This window comes from Cebidichthys violaceus, unplaced genomic scaffold (genome assembly GCF_023349555.1).
Source record: "Cebidichthys violaceus isolate CVI_PGR_0920_01 unplaced genomic scaffold, fCebVio1.0.p SCAF_40, whole genome shotgun sequence".
Classification (NCBI taxonomy): domain Eukaryota; kingdom Metazoa; phylum Chordata; class Actinopteri; order Perciformes; family Stichaeidae; genus Cebidichthys; species Cebidichthys violaceus.
The window spans coordinates 1,780,758-1,795,020 of record NW_027176595.1 but is presented as its reverse complement, the minus strand read 5'-3'; the positions used below and the strand labels follow the sequence as shown (position 1 = coordinate 1,795,020).

The 14,263-nt window shown below is 41.0% G+C and overlaps 6 protein-coding genes across 6 annotated transcripts; 3 read left to right on the top strand and 3 right to left on the bottom strand.

Annotated features, from left to right (window-relative positions):
- The first annotated feature begins 904 nt into the window (after window positions 1-904).
- LOC137885593 (hemoglobin subunit beta-2-like) lies at window positions 905-1,713 on the top strand. The gene is made up of 3 exons (XM_068727914.1): window positions 905-1,017; window positions 1,194-1,416; window positions 1,522-1,713. Exons 1-3 carry the CDS (start codon window positions 926-928, stop codon window positions 1,648-1,650), a joined length of 444 nt encoding a protein of 147 aa, XP_068584015.1. The 5' UTR covers window positions 905-925; the 3' UTR covers window positions 1,651-1,713.
- A 1,238-nt stretch (window positions 1,714-2,951) lies between these two features.
- Window positions 2,952-3,712, bottom strand: LOC137885604 (hemoglobin embryonic subunit alpha-like). Its single transcript, XM_068727927.1, has 3 exons — window positions 3,615-3,712; window positions 3,310-3,517; window positions 2,952-3,116 (listed from the first exon to the last, which is right to left on the bottom strand). Exons 1-3 carry the CDS (start codon window positions 3,710-3,712, stop codon window positions 2,988-2,990), a joined length of 435 nt encoding a protein of 144 aa, XP_068584028.1. The 3' UTR covers window positions 2,952-2,987.
- A 1,338-nt stretch (window positions 3,713-5,050) lies between these two features.
- On the top strand, window positions 5,051-5,859 carry LOC137885594 (hemoglobin subunit beta-2-like). The gene is made up of 3 exons (XM_068727915.1): window positions 5,051-5,163; window positions 5,340-5,562; window positions 5,668-5,859. Exons 1-3 carry the CDS (start codon window positions 5,072-5,074, stop codon window positions 5,794-5,796), a joined length of 444 nt encoding a protein of 147 aa, XP_068584016.1. The 5' UTR covers window positions 5,051-5,071; the 3' UTR covers window positions 5,797-5,859.
- A 1,229-nt stretch (window positions 5,860-7,088) lies between these two features.
- LOC137885603 (hemoglobin embryonic subunit alpha-like) lies at window positions 7,089-7,849 on the bottom strand. Its single transcript, XM_068727926.1, has 3 exons — window positions 7,752-7,849; window positions 7,447-7,654; window positions 7,089-7,253 (listed from the first exon to the last, which is right to left on the bottom strand). The coding sequence occupies exons 1-3, from the start codon at window positions 7,847-7,849 to the stop codon at window positions 7,125-7,127; spliced, it is 435 nt and encodes a 144-aa protein (XP_068584027.1). The 3' UTR covers window positions 7,089-7,124.
- Window positions 7,850-9,187: 1,338 nt separating this feature from the next.
- On the top strand, window positions 9,188-9,996 carry LOC137885592 (hemoglobin subunit beta-2-like). The gene is made up of 3 exons (XM_068727913.1): window positions 9,188-9,300; window positions 9,477-9,699; window positions 9,805-9,996. Exons 1-3 carry the CDS (start codon window positions 9,209-9,211, stop codon window positions 9,931-9,933), a joined length of 444 nt encoding a protein of 147 aa, XP_068584014.1. The 5' UTR covers window positions 9,188-9,208; the 3' UTR covers window positions 9,934-9,996.
- A 1,241-nt stretch (window positions 9,997-11,237) lies between these two features.
- LOC137885600 (hemoglobin embryonic subunit alpha-like) lies at window positions 11,238-12,354 on the bottom strand. Its single transcript, XM_068727921.1, has 3 exons — window positions 11,913-12,354; window positions 11,608-11,815; window positions 11,238-11,414 (listed from the first exon to the last, which is right to left on the bottom strand). The coding sequence occupies exons 1-3, from the start codon at window positions 12,008-12,010 to the stop codon at window positions 11,286-11,288; spliced, it is 435 nt and encodes a 144-aa protein (XP_068584022.1). The 5' UTR covers window positions 12,011-12,354; the 3' UTR covers window positions 11,238-11,285.
- Window positions 12,355-14,263: the final 1,909 nt, after the last annotated feature.

Here is a 14,263-nt window from a genome sequence, read left to right as displayed (position 1 = left end):
GGTAGCTTGATCTATTGTGTCATAATTGATTAGTCTAGTTCTATTTTCTTCATTAATAATATACAGTAATTGATATTAGATGGTTTAAAGATTTCCTTTTGAAATATAGTGAACCATAGTGTGGTAGAAAACATGCTCAATGAAATGTATTCATTAAAGAATTTACACATTAATGATGGAAATAAATCAATAAAGACGCTTTCACATGGAACCCTTTGACAGCTGACCCAGGAACCCCCTTGATGTGACGTTGATGGCGGATGAAGAAAATAAAACCACATAATGTTTGACGGAAGTGATTCAGGGGATCGTTCAACATGATGCGGTTCCATTTAAAGATCGCTGTCCAAGGTGCTGAAGCTGAGACCTCCAAGGGTTTTGCACACTGATGGTCAGCTGGTATTGAGCCGCTGTCCCTCTCTGGGTCACACACTGACATTGTTTTCTTTGATCTCGCTCATTTACAGTGTGTGCATTTATCAGGCTGTGACTCTCTGCCAAGTTCCAACAATTTGTGATCTCTTGAATTTTCGTCCGTGTGACCAAAGGATACAGACAAAAGAAGGAGAACAAGCCTCATGAAGATGTAAACAGTCTTCCTCTTATTGTGTCTTAAAGCACTGGCTGTCATTTTAATATAAATCATCGTGGGTCTGAGCTCTTTGCATATTAGCATCGTTAAATGGTCTCTGTGCTGCGGAGACTTTACAGCCAGACTATCACTATTTCCTCTGTCTCAGAGATAAGTCATAGGCGGAGAAGATACGCCCTTCTATTATCATTGATTCAAATCTACAACACAGAACTTGGCCGGCCCACCGCCCGTCCAATCACGTGCTTCTGGGAGGGGAGCAGGGAGGCTTTAAAAGTTGCATCTGTTGTCTGAGGATCTACTGAGCAGCACAGGACAATCTAGAGCCGCACAATGGTTCAATGGACAGACTTCGAGCGCGCCACCATCCAGGACATCTTCTCCAAGTTGGACTATGGGATCGTGGGTCCTGCAGCTCTTTCCAGGTGAGTCTAAACTCTGCATTAACAAGGTGCGCTTGAGACAAAATCCTCGACTATATAATAGGATCAGGAGTTCATTCTGTCATTGTGCACAGTGTGTTTCAGACAATCACTAATGTTCATGTTCTTATGACTTGATCTCCTCATCTAACTCTGTAACATTCATGTTGTTTCTTCAGGTGTCTGATCGTCTACCCCTGGACTCAGAGGTATTTCGGTAACTTTGGAAACCTCTACAACGCCGCTGCAATCATGGGAAATCCACTGGTTGCAAAACACGGAACGACCATCGTCAACGGTCTGGAGCGGGCTGTGAAGAACATGGACAACATCAAGGAAACCTACGCCGAGCTGAGCGTGCTGCACTCAGAGAAACTGCACGTGGACCCCGACAACTTCAAGGTAAAGTTGTGGAACTGATAAAGGCTGATAATCTTGTTCAACAATGACTGAAAAGAAGAGCAACCTGTCATGTCCTTGATGTTTCTGATGCTTGTTGTGTTGCAGCTCATCTCAGACTGCCTGACCATTGTGGTTGCTGCTCAAATGGGTAAAGACTTCACTGGTGAAGTCCAGGCAGCTTTCCAGAAGTTCCTGGCCGTGGTGGTGTCCTCCCTGGGAAGACAGTACCATTAGAGAGCTGCAGCACCTTCACATGCTGATCATGAAGAACTCTGTTTCTTCTGTCTCCAAAGCAAATAAAACAATAAGAAAATCCATCAAGTTGTTTCTCCATGATTAACACAAATAGATGTAAACATAAATAACAGTGTTTGACATAAAAACACATGAAGACTGACCTTCAGTGTAAATGGTGAACCAAAGCGTTGATGAAATGTAGTTAGAGTGAATGAATGACCTAAAAGAAGATGAAAGAAAGACGATTAAAATCAGAAGAAGATGAAACACTGTGTAGGATTAAAATACATGAACAAAACACTGTTGTGATGTTGCTGTTATTGTAGTAAAATGATATTGTAAACACATGCAGGGTGCCTTTATTTCAATAAATAGCTCCACAGAATATATTGTTTCCATTAAATGCTCATGAAAAGTAGAAATTAAAGGGAACGTTTGACAAAGTGTCAGGTTTACTGTATCTAAAGTCATTTGTTCTCTTTCTTGTGGACTTCTGCTTTATGAACACAAATAATCAAATGTCAAAGGTTTTATAAAACAACAATAACAAAATAATAATGATAATAATAATAATAATAATAATAATAATAATAATAATAATAATAATTCCTTGAGTCATGAATCAGTTGTTGGACTTTTGAACAACATCACATAAAGAGTTAATCTATTTTAATATTCTGATGAAATACATTGTTTTCACCAAAATATTGTTTTTGTTTTAAGGACATAATTTGAAATTTTGTACTTTCTGTTGTTTTCTAAAAAATCTTTGAATTATGAAAATATACCAACTGATTCAAATGTCTCAATAAGTGTAACATTATAAGTAGGGCTGCAACTAACGCTTGTTTTCATGGATTACTCTGCTGATTCTTTTGTAAATGAATCAATGAATCGTTTGGTCTGTAAAGTGTCAGGATCAAAAGGCTCTGAAGTGACGTCTCCACATGTTTTAAATTATTTTACATATAAAACTGAGAAAGAGAGTTAAGTTCATCATTTGAGTGAATCCGGAGAGATCGACACTTTCAGGTTTTTGTCGAAACCATAAAGATTGATGATCAATTATCAAATTTTAATTGTTCTGTAAATTCACTGCACAATTAATCGACTAATTATTTCGGCTCTAATGTTAAGCTGAGTGTAAAATGTGACCTGCTTGATTATCTAAAGTCTGCTTTGTGCTGTAGATTGGACTTGTCACCTTCTCTATGACACAAACCATCTCAAAGAAACCAGAAAACAACACTTGCTTTGCTTTTTGCATGAATGCATTTATTGACCATTATGCACTGTGAGCTCATGCTGCAGTCTCCGTCATCTTCTCCTGCTGTTTATCGGTACTTCTCAGCCAGGGCCAGAGCCAGAGCAGCCAGGAACTTGTCCAGAGACACGTGGACCTCAGGGGTGAAGTCCTCGGGGAACATGATGGCCAAGACCACCAGGATGTTGTGAGAGAGAATCTGTGAGAAGAAAGCAATCACACAGACGTTACATATATATGGAGGTTTGTAGCTCCACACGCACCGATCACACATGGAGCATTATGTGCAGGACAACAACAGATGGACCTGTTGCAGGTCTGGAACCCCCTCAACCATCTACGTTTGAGGAACACTTCATATCACACGTGTCTGTATGACTTTGTCTCTGCACCTTGAAGTTGGCAGGGTCCACACGCAGAGTGAAGGCATGCAGCTCACTGAGGCTCACTAGACCTCCTTTCAGGTCGTCAATTTTGGCCACAGCATCTCCAACTCCAGCCATCACAGTTATTCCATGCTTCCTCGCAGAGGGAGAGGAGGGGCTCTGGTCCTTCCAGTGGGAGAAGTAAGTCTTGGTCTGCGGGTACACCGTCAGCATCCTGGGTAACAACAACAATACAAAGTGGGTGATGCGTTTATGAATGAAGCCTTAAATGTTGGAGCAGGTTACATCACTCAGCTCGTGTTCATAGCTACCTGGCCACAGCATCGGTGCCGATTTCTCCCCCCTTTCCAGACACTTTAGCCCAGAAGGCTTTGACTACCTCCTTGTCCTTAGCAGAGAGAGTGGTCATCTTGGCAGTTGAATGAGTGCTGCTGAATGCTGTGATGAGCCCAAACTCAAGAGCTTTTTATGCTTGAAACAGAGCATGGCCACACCCACAACCTCCTCTAAGATATGCTGCACAAGGCGGTCCACGTGATGCTGCAGCCCCCATGAGATAAACAGAAAGTATCTCGTCATTGTGGCTCTCCAAGTTCTTTGAATTTGACACAATCTTTTCAAATCATCAGCATTCTTGTGTGTATGCTTTAGAAGTATTCTGATATTTTACTTAAGTATAAGTACATAAGTATTAGCATCGAAACAAGTACCAAAAGCAAAAGTAGCAGGAAAATGCCCCATTTCAGATTCATGATTATGACATCACTGTGTTATAATCACTGATGTGATAAAGTGTCCATCATTGGTAAAGGTGGGGCTGATTCTCATGACTTTATAATGATGGGTAGCTTGATCTATTGTGTCATAATTGATTAGTCTAGTTCTATTTTCTTCATTAATAATATACAGTAATTGATATTAGATGGTTTAAAGATTTCCTTTTGAAATATAGTGAACCATAGTGTGGTAGAAAACATGCTCAATGAAATGTATTCATTAAAGAATTTACACATTAATGATGGAAATAAATCAATAAAGACGCTTTCACATGGAACCCTTTGACAGCTGACCCAGGAACCCCCTTGATGTGACGTTGATGGCGGATGAAGAAAATAAAACCACATAATGTTTGACGGAAGTGATTCAGGGGATCGTTCAACATGATGCGGTTCCATTTAAAGATCGCTGTCCAAGGTGCTGAAGCTGAGACCTCCAAGGGTTTTGCACACTGATGGTCAGCTGGTATTGAGCCGCTGTCCCTCTCTGGGTCACACACTGACATTGTTTTCTTTGATCTCGCTCATTTACAGTGTGTGCATTTATCAGGCTGTGACTCTCTGCCAAGTTCCAACAATTTGTGATCTCTTGAATTTTCGTCCGTGTGACCAAAGGATACAGACAAAAGAAGGAGAACAAGCCTCATGAAGATGTAAACAGTCTTCCTCTTATTGTGTCTTAAAGCACTGGCTGTCATTTTAATATAAATCATCGTGGGTCTGAGTTCTTTGCATATTAGCATCGTTAAATGGTCTCTGTGCTGCGGAGACTTTACAGCCAGACTATCACTATTTCCTCTGTCTCAGAGATAAGTCATAGGCGGAGAAGATACGCCCTTCTATTATCATTGATTCAAATCTACAACACAGAACTTGGCCGGCCCACCGCCCGTCCAATCACGTGCTTCTGGGAGGGGAGCAGGGAGGCTTTAAAAGTTGCATCTGTTGTCTGAGGATCTACTGAGCAGCACAGGACAATCTAGAGCCGCACAATGGTTCAATGGACAGACTTCGAGCGCGCCACCATCCAGGACATCTTCTCCAAGTTGGACTATGGGATCGTGGGTCCTGCAGCTCTTTCCAGGTGAGTCTAAACTCTGCATTAACAAGGTGCGCTTGAGACAAAATCCTCGACTATATAATAGGATCAGGAGTTCATTCTGTCATTGTGCACAGTGTGTTTCAGACAATCACTAATGTTCATGTTCTTATGACTTGATCTCCTCATCTAACTCTGTAACATTCATGTTGTTTCTTCAGGTGTCTGATCGTCTACCCCTGGACTCAGAGGTATTTCGGTAACTTTGGAAACCTCTACAACGCCGCTGCAATCATGGGAAATCCACTGGTTGCAAAACACGGAACGACCATCGTCCACGGTCTGGAGCGGGCTGTGAAGAACATGGACAACATCAAGGAAACCTACGCCGAGCTGAGCGTGCTGCACTCAGAGAAACTGCACGTGGACCCCGACAACTTCAAGGTAAAGTTGTGGAACTGATAAAGGCTGATAATCTTGTTCAACAATGACTGAAAAGAAGAGCAACCTGTCATGTCCTTGATGTTTCTGATGCTTGTTGTGTTGCAGCTCATCTCAGACTGCCTGACCATTGTGGTTGCTGCTCAAATGGGTAAAGACTTCACTGGTGAAGTCCAGGCAGCTTTCCAGAAGTTCCTGGCCGTGGTGGTGTCCTCCCTGGGAAGACAGTACCATTAGAGAGCTGCAGCACCTTCACATGCTGATCATGAAGAACTCTGTTTCTTCTGTCTCCAAAGCAAATAAAACAATAAGAAAATCCATCAAGTTGTTTCTCCATGATTAACACAAATAGATGTAAACATAAATAACAGTGTTTGACATAAAAACACATGAAGACTGACCTTCAGTGTAAATGGTGAACCAAAGCGTTGATGAAATGTAGTTAGAGTGAATGAATGACCTAAAAGAAGATGAAAGAAAGACGATTAAAATCAGAAGAAGATGAAACACTGTGTAGGATTAAAATACATGAACAACACACTGTTGTGATGTTGCTGTTATTGTAGTAAAACTATATTGTAAACACATGCAGGGTGCCTTTATTTCAATAAATAGCTTCACAGAATATATTGTTTCCATTAAATGCTCATGAAAAGTAGAAATTAAAGGGAACGTTTGACAAAGTGTCAGGTTTACTGTATCTAAAGTCATTTGTTCTCTTTCTTGTGGACTTCTGCTTTATGAACACAAATAATCAAATGTCAAAGGTTTTATAAAACAACAATAACAAAATAATAATGATAATAATAATAATAATGATAATAATAACACTAATTCCTTGAGTCATGGCTCAGTTGTTAGATGGATTTTTGAACAACATCACATAAAGAGTTAATCTATTTGAATATTCTGATGAAATACATTGTTTTCACCAAAATTATGTTTTTGTTTTAAGGACATAATTGAAGTTTTGTACTTTCTGTTGTTTTCTAAAAAATCTTTGAATTATGAAAATATACCAACTGATTCAAATGTCTCAATAAGTGTAACATTATAAGTAGGGCTGCAACTAACGCTTGTTTTCATGGATTACTCTGCTGATTCTTTTGTAAATGAATCAATGAATCGTTTGGTCTGTAAAGTGTCAGGATCAAAAGGCTCTGAAGTGACGTCTCCACATGTTTTAAATTATTTTACATATAAAACTGAGAAAGAGAGTTAAGTTCATCATTTGAGTGAATCCGGAGAGATCGACAGTTTCAGGTTTTTGTCGAAACCATAAAGATTGATGATCAATTATCAAATTTTAATTGTTCTGTAAATTCATTGCACAATTAATCGACTAATTATTTCGGCTCTAATGTTAAGCTGAGTGTAAAATGTGACCTGCTTGATTATCTAAAGTCTGCTTTGTGCTGTAGATTGGACTTGTCACCTTCTCTATGACACAAACCATCTCAAAGAAACCAGAAAACAACACTTGCTTTGCTTTTTGCATGAATGCATTTATTGACCATTATGCACTGTGAGCTCATGCTGCAGTCTCCGTCATCTTCTCCTGCTGTTTATCGGTACTTCTCAGCCAGGGCCAGAGCCAGAGCAGCCAGGAACTTGTCCAGAGACACGTGGACCTCAGGGGTGAAGTCCTCGGGGAACATGATGGCCAAGACCACCAGGATGTTGTGAGAGAGAATCTGTGAGAAGAAAGCAATCACACAGACGTTACATATATATGGAGGTTTGTAGCTCCACACGCACCGATCACACATGGAGCATTATGTGCAGGACAACAACAGATGGACCTGTTGCAGGTCTGGAACCCCCTCAACCATCTACGTTTGAGGAACACTTCATATCACACGTGTCTGTATGACTTTGTCTCTGCACCTTGAAGTTGGCAGGGTCCACACGCAGAGTGAAGGCATGCAGCTCACTGAGGCTCACTAGACCTCCTTTCAGGTCGTCAATTTTGGCCACAGCATCTCCAACTCCAGCCATCACAGTTATTCCATGCTTCCTCGCAGAGGGAGAGGAGGGGCTCTGGTCCTTCCAGTGGGAGAAGTAAGTCTTGGTCTGCGGGTACACCGTCAGCATCCTGGGTAACAACAACAATACAAAGTGGGTGATGCGTTTATGAATGAAGCCTTAAATGTTGGAGCAGGTTACATCACTCAGCTCGTGTTCATAGCTACCTGGCCACAGCATCGGTGCCGATTTCTCCCCCCTTTCCAGACACTTTAGCCCAGAAGGCTTTGACTACCTCCTTGTCCTTAGCAGAGAGAGTGGTCATCTTGGCAGTTGAATGAGTGCTGCTGAATGCTGTGATGAGCCCAAACTCAAGAGCTTTTTATGCTTGAAACAGAGCATGGCCACACCCACAACCTCCTCTAAGATATGCTGCACAAGGCGGTCCACGTGATGCTGCAGCCCCCATGAGATAAACAGAAAGTATCTCGTCATTGTGGCTCTCCAAGTTCTTTGAATTTGACACAATCTTTTCAAATCATCAGCATTCTTGTGTGTATGCTTTAGAAGTATTCTGATATTTTACTTAAGTATAAGTACATAAGTATTAGCATCGAAACAAGTACCAAAAGCAAAAGTAGCAGGAAAATGCCCCATTTCAGATTCATGATTATGACATCACTGTGTTATAATCACTGATGTGATAAAGTGTCCATCATTGGTAAAGGTGGGGCTGATTCTCATGACTTTATAATGATGGGTAGCTTGATCTATTGTGTCATAATTGATTAGTCTAGTTCTATTTTCTTCATTAATAATATACAGTAATTGATATTAGATGGTTTAAAGATTTCCTTTTGAAATATAGTGAACCATAGTGTGGTAGAAAACATGCTCAATGAAATGTATTCATTAAAGAATTTACACATTAATGATGGAAATAAATCAATAAAGACGCTTTCACATGGAACCCTTTGACAGCTGACCCAGGAACCCCCTTGATGTGACGTTGATGGCGGATGAAGAAAATAAAACCACATAATGTTTGACGGAAGTGATTCAGGGGATCGTTCAACATGATGCGGTTCCATTTAAAGATCGCTGTCCAAGGTGCTGAAGCTGAGACCTCCAAGGGTTTTGCACACTGATGGTCAGCTGGTATTGAGCCGCTGTCCCTCTCTGGGTCACACACTGACATTGTTTTCTTTGATCTCGCTCATTTACAGTGTGTGCATTTATCAGGCTGTGACTCTCTGCCAAGTTCCAACAATTTGTGATCTCTTGAATTTTCGTCCGTGTGACCAAAGGATACAGACAAAAGAAGGAGAACAAGCCTCATGAAGATGTAAACAGTCTTCCTCTTATTGTGTCTTAAAGCACTGGCTGTCATTTTAATATAAATCATCGTGGGTCTGAGCTCTTTGCATATTAGCATCGTTAAATGGTCTCTGTGCTGCGGAGACTTTACAGCCAGACTATCACTATTTCCTCTGTCTCAGAGAAAAGTCATAGGCGGAGAAGATACGCCCTTCTATTATCATTGATTCAAATCTACAACACAGAACTTGGCCGGCCCACCGCCCGTCCAATCACGTGCTTCTGGGAGGGGAGCAGGGAGGCTTTAAAAGTTGCATCTGTTGTCTGAGGATCTACTGAGCAGCACAGGACAATCTAGAGCCGCACAATGGTTCAATGGACAGACTTCGAGCGCGCCACCATCCAGGACATCTTCTCCAAGTTGGACTATGGGATCGTGGGTCCTGCAGCTCTTTCCAGGTGAGTCTAAACTCTGCATTAACAAGGTGCGCTTGAGACAAAATCCTCGACTATATAATAGGATCAGGAGTTCATTCTGTCATTGTGCACAGTGTGTTTCAGACAATCACTAATGTTCATGTTCTTATGACTTGATCTCCTCATCTAACTCTGTAACATTCATGTTGTTTCTTCAGGTGTCTGATCGTCTACCCCTGGACTCAGAGGTATTTCGGTAACTTTGGAAACCTCTACAACGCCGCTGCAATCATGGGAAATCCACTGGTTGCAAAACACGGAACGACCATCGTCAACGGTCTGGAGCGGGCTGTGAAGAACATGGACAACATCAAGGAAACCTACGCCGAGCTGAGCGTGCTGCACTCAGAGAAACTGCACGTGGACCCCGACAACTTCAAGGTAAAGTTGTGGAACTGATAAAGGCTGATAATCTTGTTCAACAATGACTGAAAAGAAGAGCAACCTGTCATGTCCTTGATGTTTCTGATGCTTGTTGTGTTGCAGCTCATCTCAGACTGCCTGACCATTGTGGTTGCTGCTCAAATGGGTAAAGACTTCACTGGTGAAGTCCAGGCAGCTTTCCAGAAGTTCCTGGCCGTGGTGGTGTCCTCCCTGGGAAGACAGTACCATTAGAGAGCTGCAGCACCTTCACATGCTGATCATGAAGAACTCTGTTTCTTCTGTCTCCAAAGCAAATAAAACAATAAGAAAATCCATCAAGTTGTTTCTCCATGATTAACACAAATAGATGTAAACATAAATAACAGTGTTTGACATAAAAACACATGAAGACTGACCTTCAGTGTAAATGGTGAACCAAAGCGTTGATGAAATGTAGTTAGAGTGAATGAATGACCTAAAAGAAGATGAAAGAAAGACGATTCAAAACAGAAGAAGATGAAACACTGTGTAGGATTAAAATACATGAACAAAACACTGTTGTGATGTTGCTGTTATTGTAGTAAAACTATATTGTAAACACATGCAGGGTGCCTTTATTTCAATAAATAGCTTCACAGAATATATTGTTTCCATTAAATGCTCATGAAAAGTAGAAATTAAAGGGAACGTTTGACAAAGTGTCAGGTTTACTGTATCTAAAGTCATTTGTTCTCTTTCTTGTGGACTTCTGCTTTATGAACACAAATAATCAAATGTCAAAGGTTTTATAAAACAACAATAACAAAATAATAATGATAATAATAATAATAATGATAATAATAATAATAATAATAATAATAATAATAATAATAATAATTCCTTGAGTCATGAATCAGTTGTTGGACTTTTGAACAACATCACATAAAGAGTTAATCTATTTGAATATTCTGATGAAATACATTGTTTTCACCAAAATATTGTTTTTGTTTTAAGGACATAATTTGAAATTTTGTACTTTCTGTTGTTTTCTAAAAAATCTTTGAATTATGAAAATATACCAACTGATTCAAATGTCTCAATAAGTGTAACATTATAAGTAGGGCTGCAACTAACGCTTGTTTTCATGGATTACTCTGCTGATTCTTTTGTAAATGAATCAATGAATCGTTTGGTCTGTAAAGTGTCAGGATCAAAAGGCTCTGAAGTGACGTCTCCACATGTTTTAAATTATTTTACATATAAAACTGAGAAAGAGAGTTAAGTTCATCATTTGAGTGAATCCGGAGAGATCGACACTTTCAGGTTTTTGTCGAAACCATAAAGATTGATGATCAATTATCAAATTTTAATTGTTCTGTAAATTCACTGCACAATTAATCGACTAATTATTTCGGCTCTAACGTTAAGCTGAGTGTAAAATGTGACCTGCTTGATTATCTAAAGTCTGCTTTGTGCTGTAGATTGGACTTGTCACCTTCTCTATGACACAAACCATCTCAAAGAAACCAGAAAACAACACTTGCTTTGCTTTTTGCATGAATGCATTTATTGACCATTATGCACTGTGAGCTCATGCTGCAGTCTCCGTCATCTTCTCCTGCTGTTTATCGGTACTTCTCAGCCAGGGCCAGAGCCAGAGCAGCCAGGAACTTGTCCAGAGACACGTGGACCTCAGGGGTGAAGTCCTCGGGGAACATGATGGCCAAGACCACCAGGATGTTGTGAGAGAGAATCTGTGAGAAGAAAGCAATCACACAGACGTTACATATATATGGAGGTTTGTAGCTCCACACGCATCGATCACACATGGAGCATTATGTGCAGGACAACAACAGATGGACCTGTTGCAGGTCTGGAACCCCCTCAACCATCTACGTTTGAGGAACACTTCATATCACACGTGTCTGTATGACTTTGTCTCTGCACCTTGAAGTTGGCAGGGTCCACACGCAGAGTGAAGGCATGCAGCTCACTGAGGCTCACTAGACCTCCTTTCAGGTCGTCGATTTTGGCCACAGCATCTCCAACTCCAGCCATCACAGTTATTCCATGCTTCCTCGCAGAGGGAGAGGAGGGGCTCTGGTCCTTCCAGTGGGAGAAGTAAGTCTTGGTCTGCGGGTACACCGTCAGCATCCTGGGTAACAACAACAATACAAAGTGGGTGATGCGTTTATGAATGAAGCCTTAAATGTTGGAGCAGGTTACATCACTCAGCTCGTGTTCATAGCTACCTGGCCACAGCATCGGTGCCGATTTCTCCCCCCTTTCCAGACACTTTAGCCCAGAAGGCTTTGACTACCTGCTTGTCCTTAGCAGAGAGAGTGGTCATCTTGTCTTCGCTTTGCTATTGTTGAATGCAGCGATCAGCCCAAACCCTGAGGGGTTTTATGCTTGAAACAGAGCATGGTCACACCCAGAACCTCCTCCAAGATATGCTGCGTGAGGTGGGCCACGTGATGGGTCGATACAAACATTATCAATGATATAATGATCATAGGAAAATTACATAATGATAATAGATAAATATGAAATTACAAGTGCATAAATATAAATAAATAAATGTAGTATTTTCATAAACAGTTTTGATATATATGTACTCACTAATGAAAGATACAAAATGGTTCATTTTAGTGTCTGACTGCAGATATTGGCCTCTGTCCAAAATGTTCAAACACACAGAGACCAAACCTATTTCAAATCCAGGCTCTGCAATCTCGTCATATTAATAGATTTGTTCAGCAGTTGGAAACCTTCCAACACAATGACTGAAGTCATTTTCTGTGTTTCCTGTTGTGTTTGAGGCTTATCTGCACTATGCTGCAGCTGAAAGGGTGGATCCACTCAAAAGAATCCATAGATAAGCTCTATTTCCAGCCTGTGGTTCAGCTGATATCTAAGAACACACGTCTGCTTTACGTAACCGGAAATCGTCTGTCGATTTGAACCAAAGGAGCAGAGTACTTGTTTCAGGGCTGAATGCGTTTGGATGTAGACAGATCTGTTTAAGGCTACACGTTTCATTTTGTTGCTGTCCATACAGTTTGGCTTAACATGCTCATAGTGGTCATGGTCACAATTAGTGCTGTTCGGTCAGTTCACCTGCTATCTAGTGCAGAGAATAAAGAGAAGTGATCTCCTTCAACTCTTGGAGACACACTGTTTGAAAGTCAAAGCTGAAGTGAGTGAAACCTTTTTGCTTCAGTAGAATTAAAAACAGCGGTCTCATTTCTGATTAAATCCTACACTGTCTCAAGCAAGAGTTCTTAACAGCAGCGTTTTGGTGTCGACCGTAGGCATTGCTTCCATTGTCCTGTTATCTTAGCGGCTCCTCCCAAAGACGAGCAGCTGTCTGAGGAGAACAGCTGGTGCTATGACGAGGGACTGTCTTTGAGATTGAGAGAGCAGACTTTCAAAATGCAACGCATTGTTTGAGTCTTTTAAAGTAATGTGCATGGCTGTCCATTGCCTAATACAAATAAGTACAACTTGCACAAATAAAGTGAGAAGAAAACTACTTTAGAGCACAAATAGAACACAAAGGTTCTGCTTCCTCCTCCTCCTCTTTGTTAACAAAACATCAAGGAGATCATTCTAAAACATCAGAGCACTCTTCAAAATGTCCCATCATTGCACCTTTGAAAACTCACCTTCCTCTCAAGAGGAACATGATGGACATGAGAGCATGCCAACATTCCCAAGTCTGGAACAGTTAGCTCACAATTAAACTTCCTCAAGGCAACTTTAAATGTGAAGCCTGCATAAGTTCTACAACATAGACAACAAGGAAACCCAAACTCATCTTGATGTCACTGATGGTTTCGGGTTGGTTCTTCATCTATCAACACCCTCCATTCAGGTTATCCTCTCTACTCTAAAGCCTCAAACCAAGCAGGACATACTTACTTTCTGCAGGATCCGCCAGAAAAGGGTCAAACTGGCTCCAGGGTCGGCCTGTTAGCATCTGGGATCTCTGACTTTCACCTTCTTCCAAGGTAGATCGAGGAGGGAAAAAGTCTGACGAGGTGAAACTCCAGCAGCACATGTATTATACAGTAATGTTAGACTGACTCATTTCTGATGATGAAGGTCGGATGTCTAACAATACTGTTTAATACAAAAGTTGAGTTGAACCTCTTCCCTTAGTTGGACCTGTGCGTTGTTTTTGAAGGACTGGAAACACTGTTAAAGCAGAAGGTCATACCTCTGAAGATGACAACTTCTACTGAACGAGAAAAGGGATTTGTATGTATCGTCAGTGCAGCATTATTGCCTGAACATCATGGAGGCATGCTAGAAACACAGATAGCTTCCTAACAGTGCTGTTAACAGCCAGAAATGGGCTGTCAAGTTGAGAAAGAAAGCCAATCTGAACGGCTTACAGCAGGAGGTCAGGAGGTCAGTCGGTCACATTTGATCGTTGGCCCTGGAGAGTTGCATCAGAAACATCTTTCTTCCAGAAACCTCTTCATTTTAGTTTTTTTCCAGACATGAAGCAACATTTCAGACTGGAATTGAGTGGGTACAAAACACCTTTAACATGAATTGCAATGAACATGAAGAAAAAGGGCCAAATTGTGTGAGA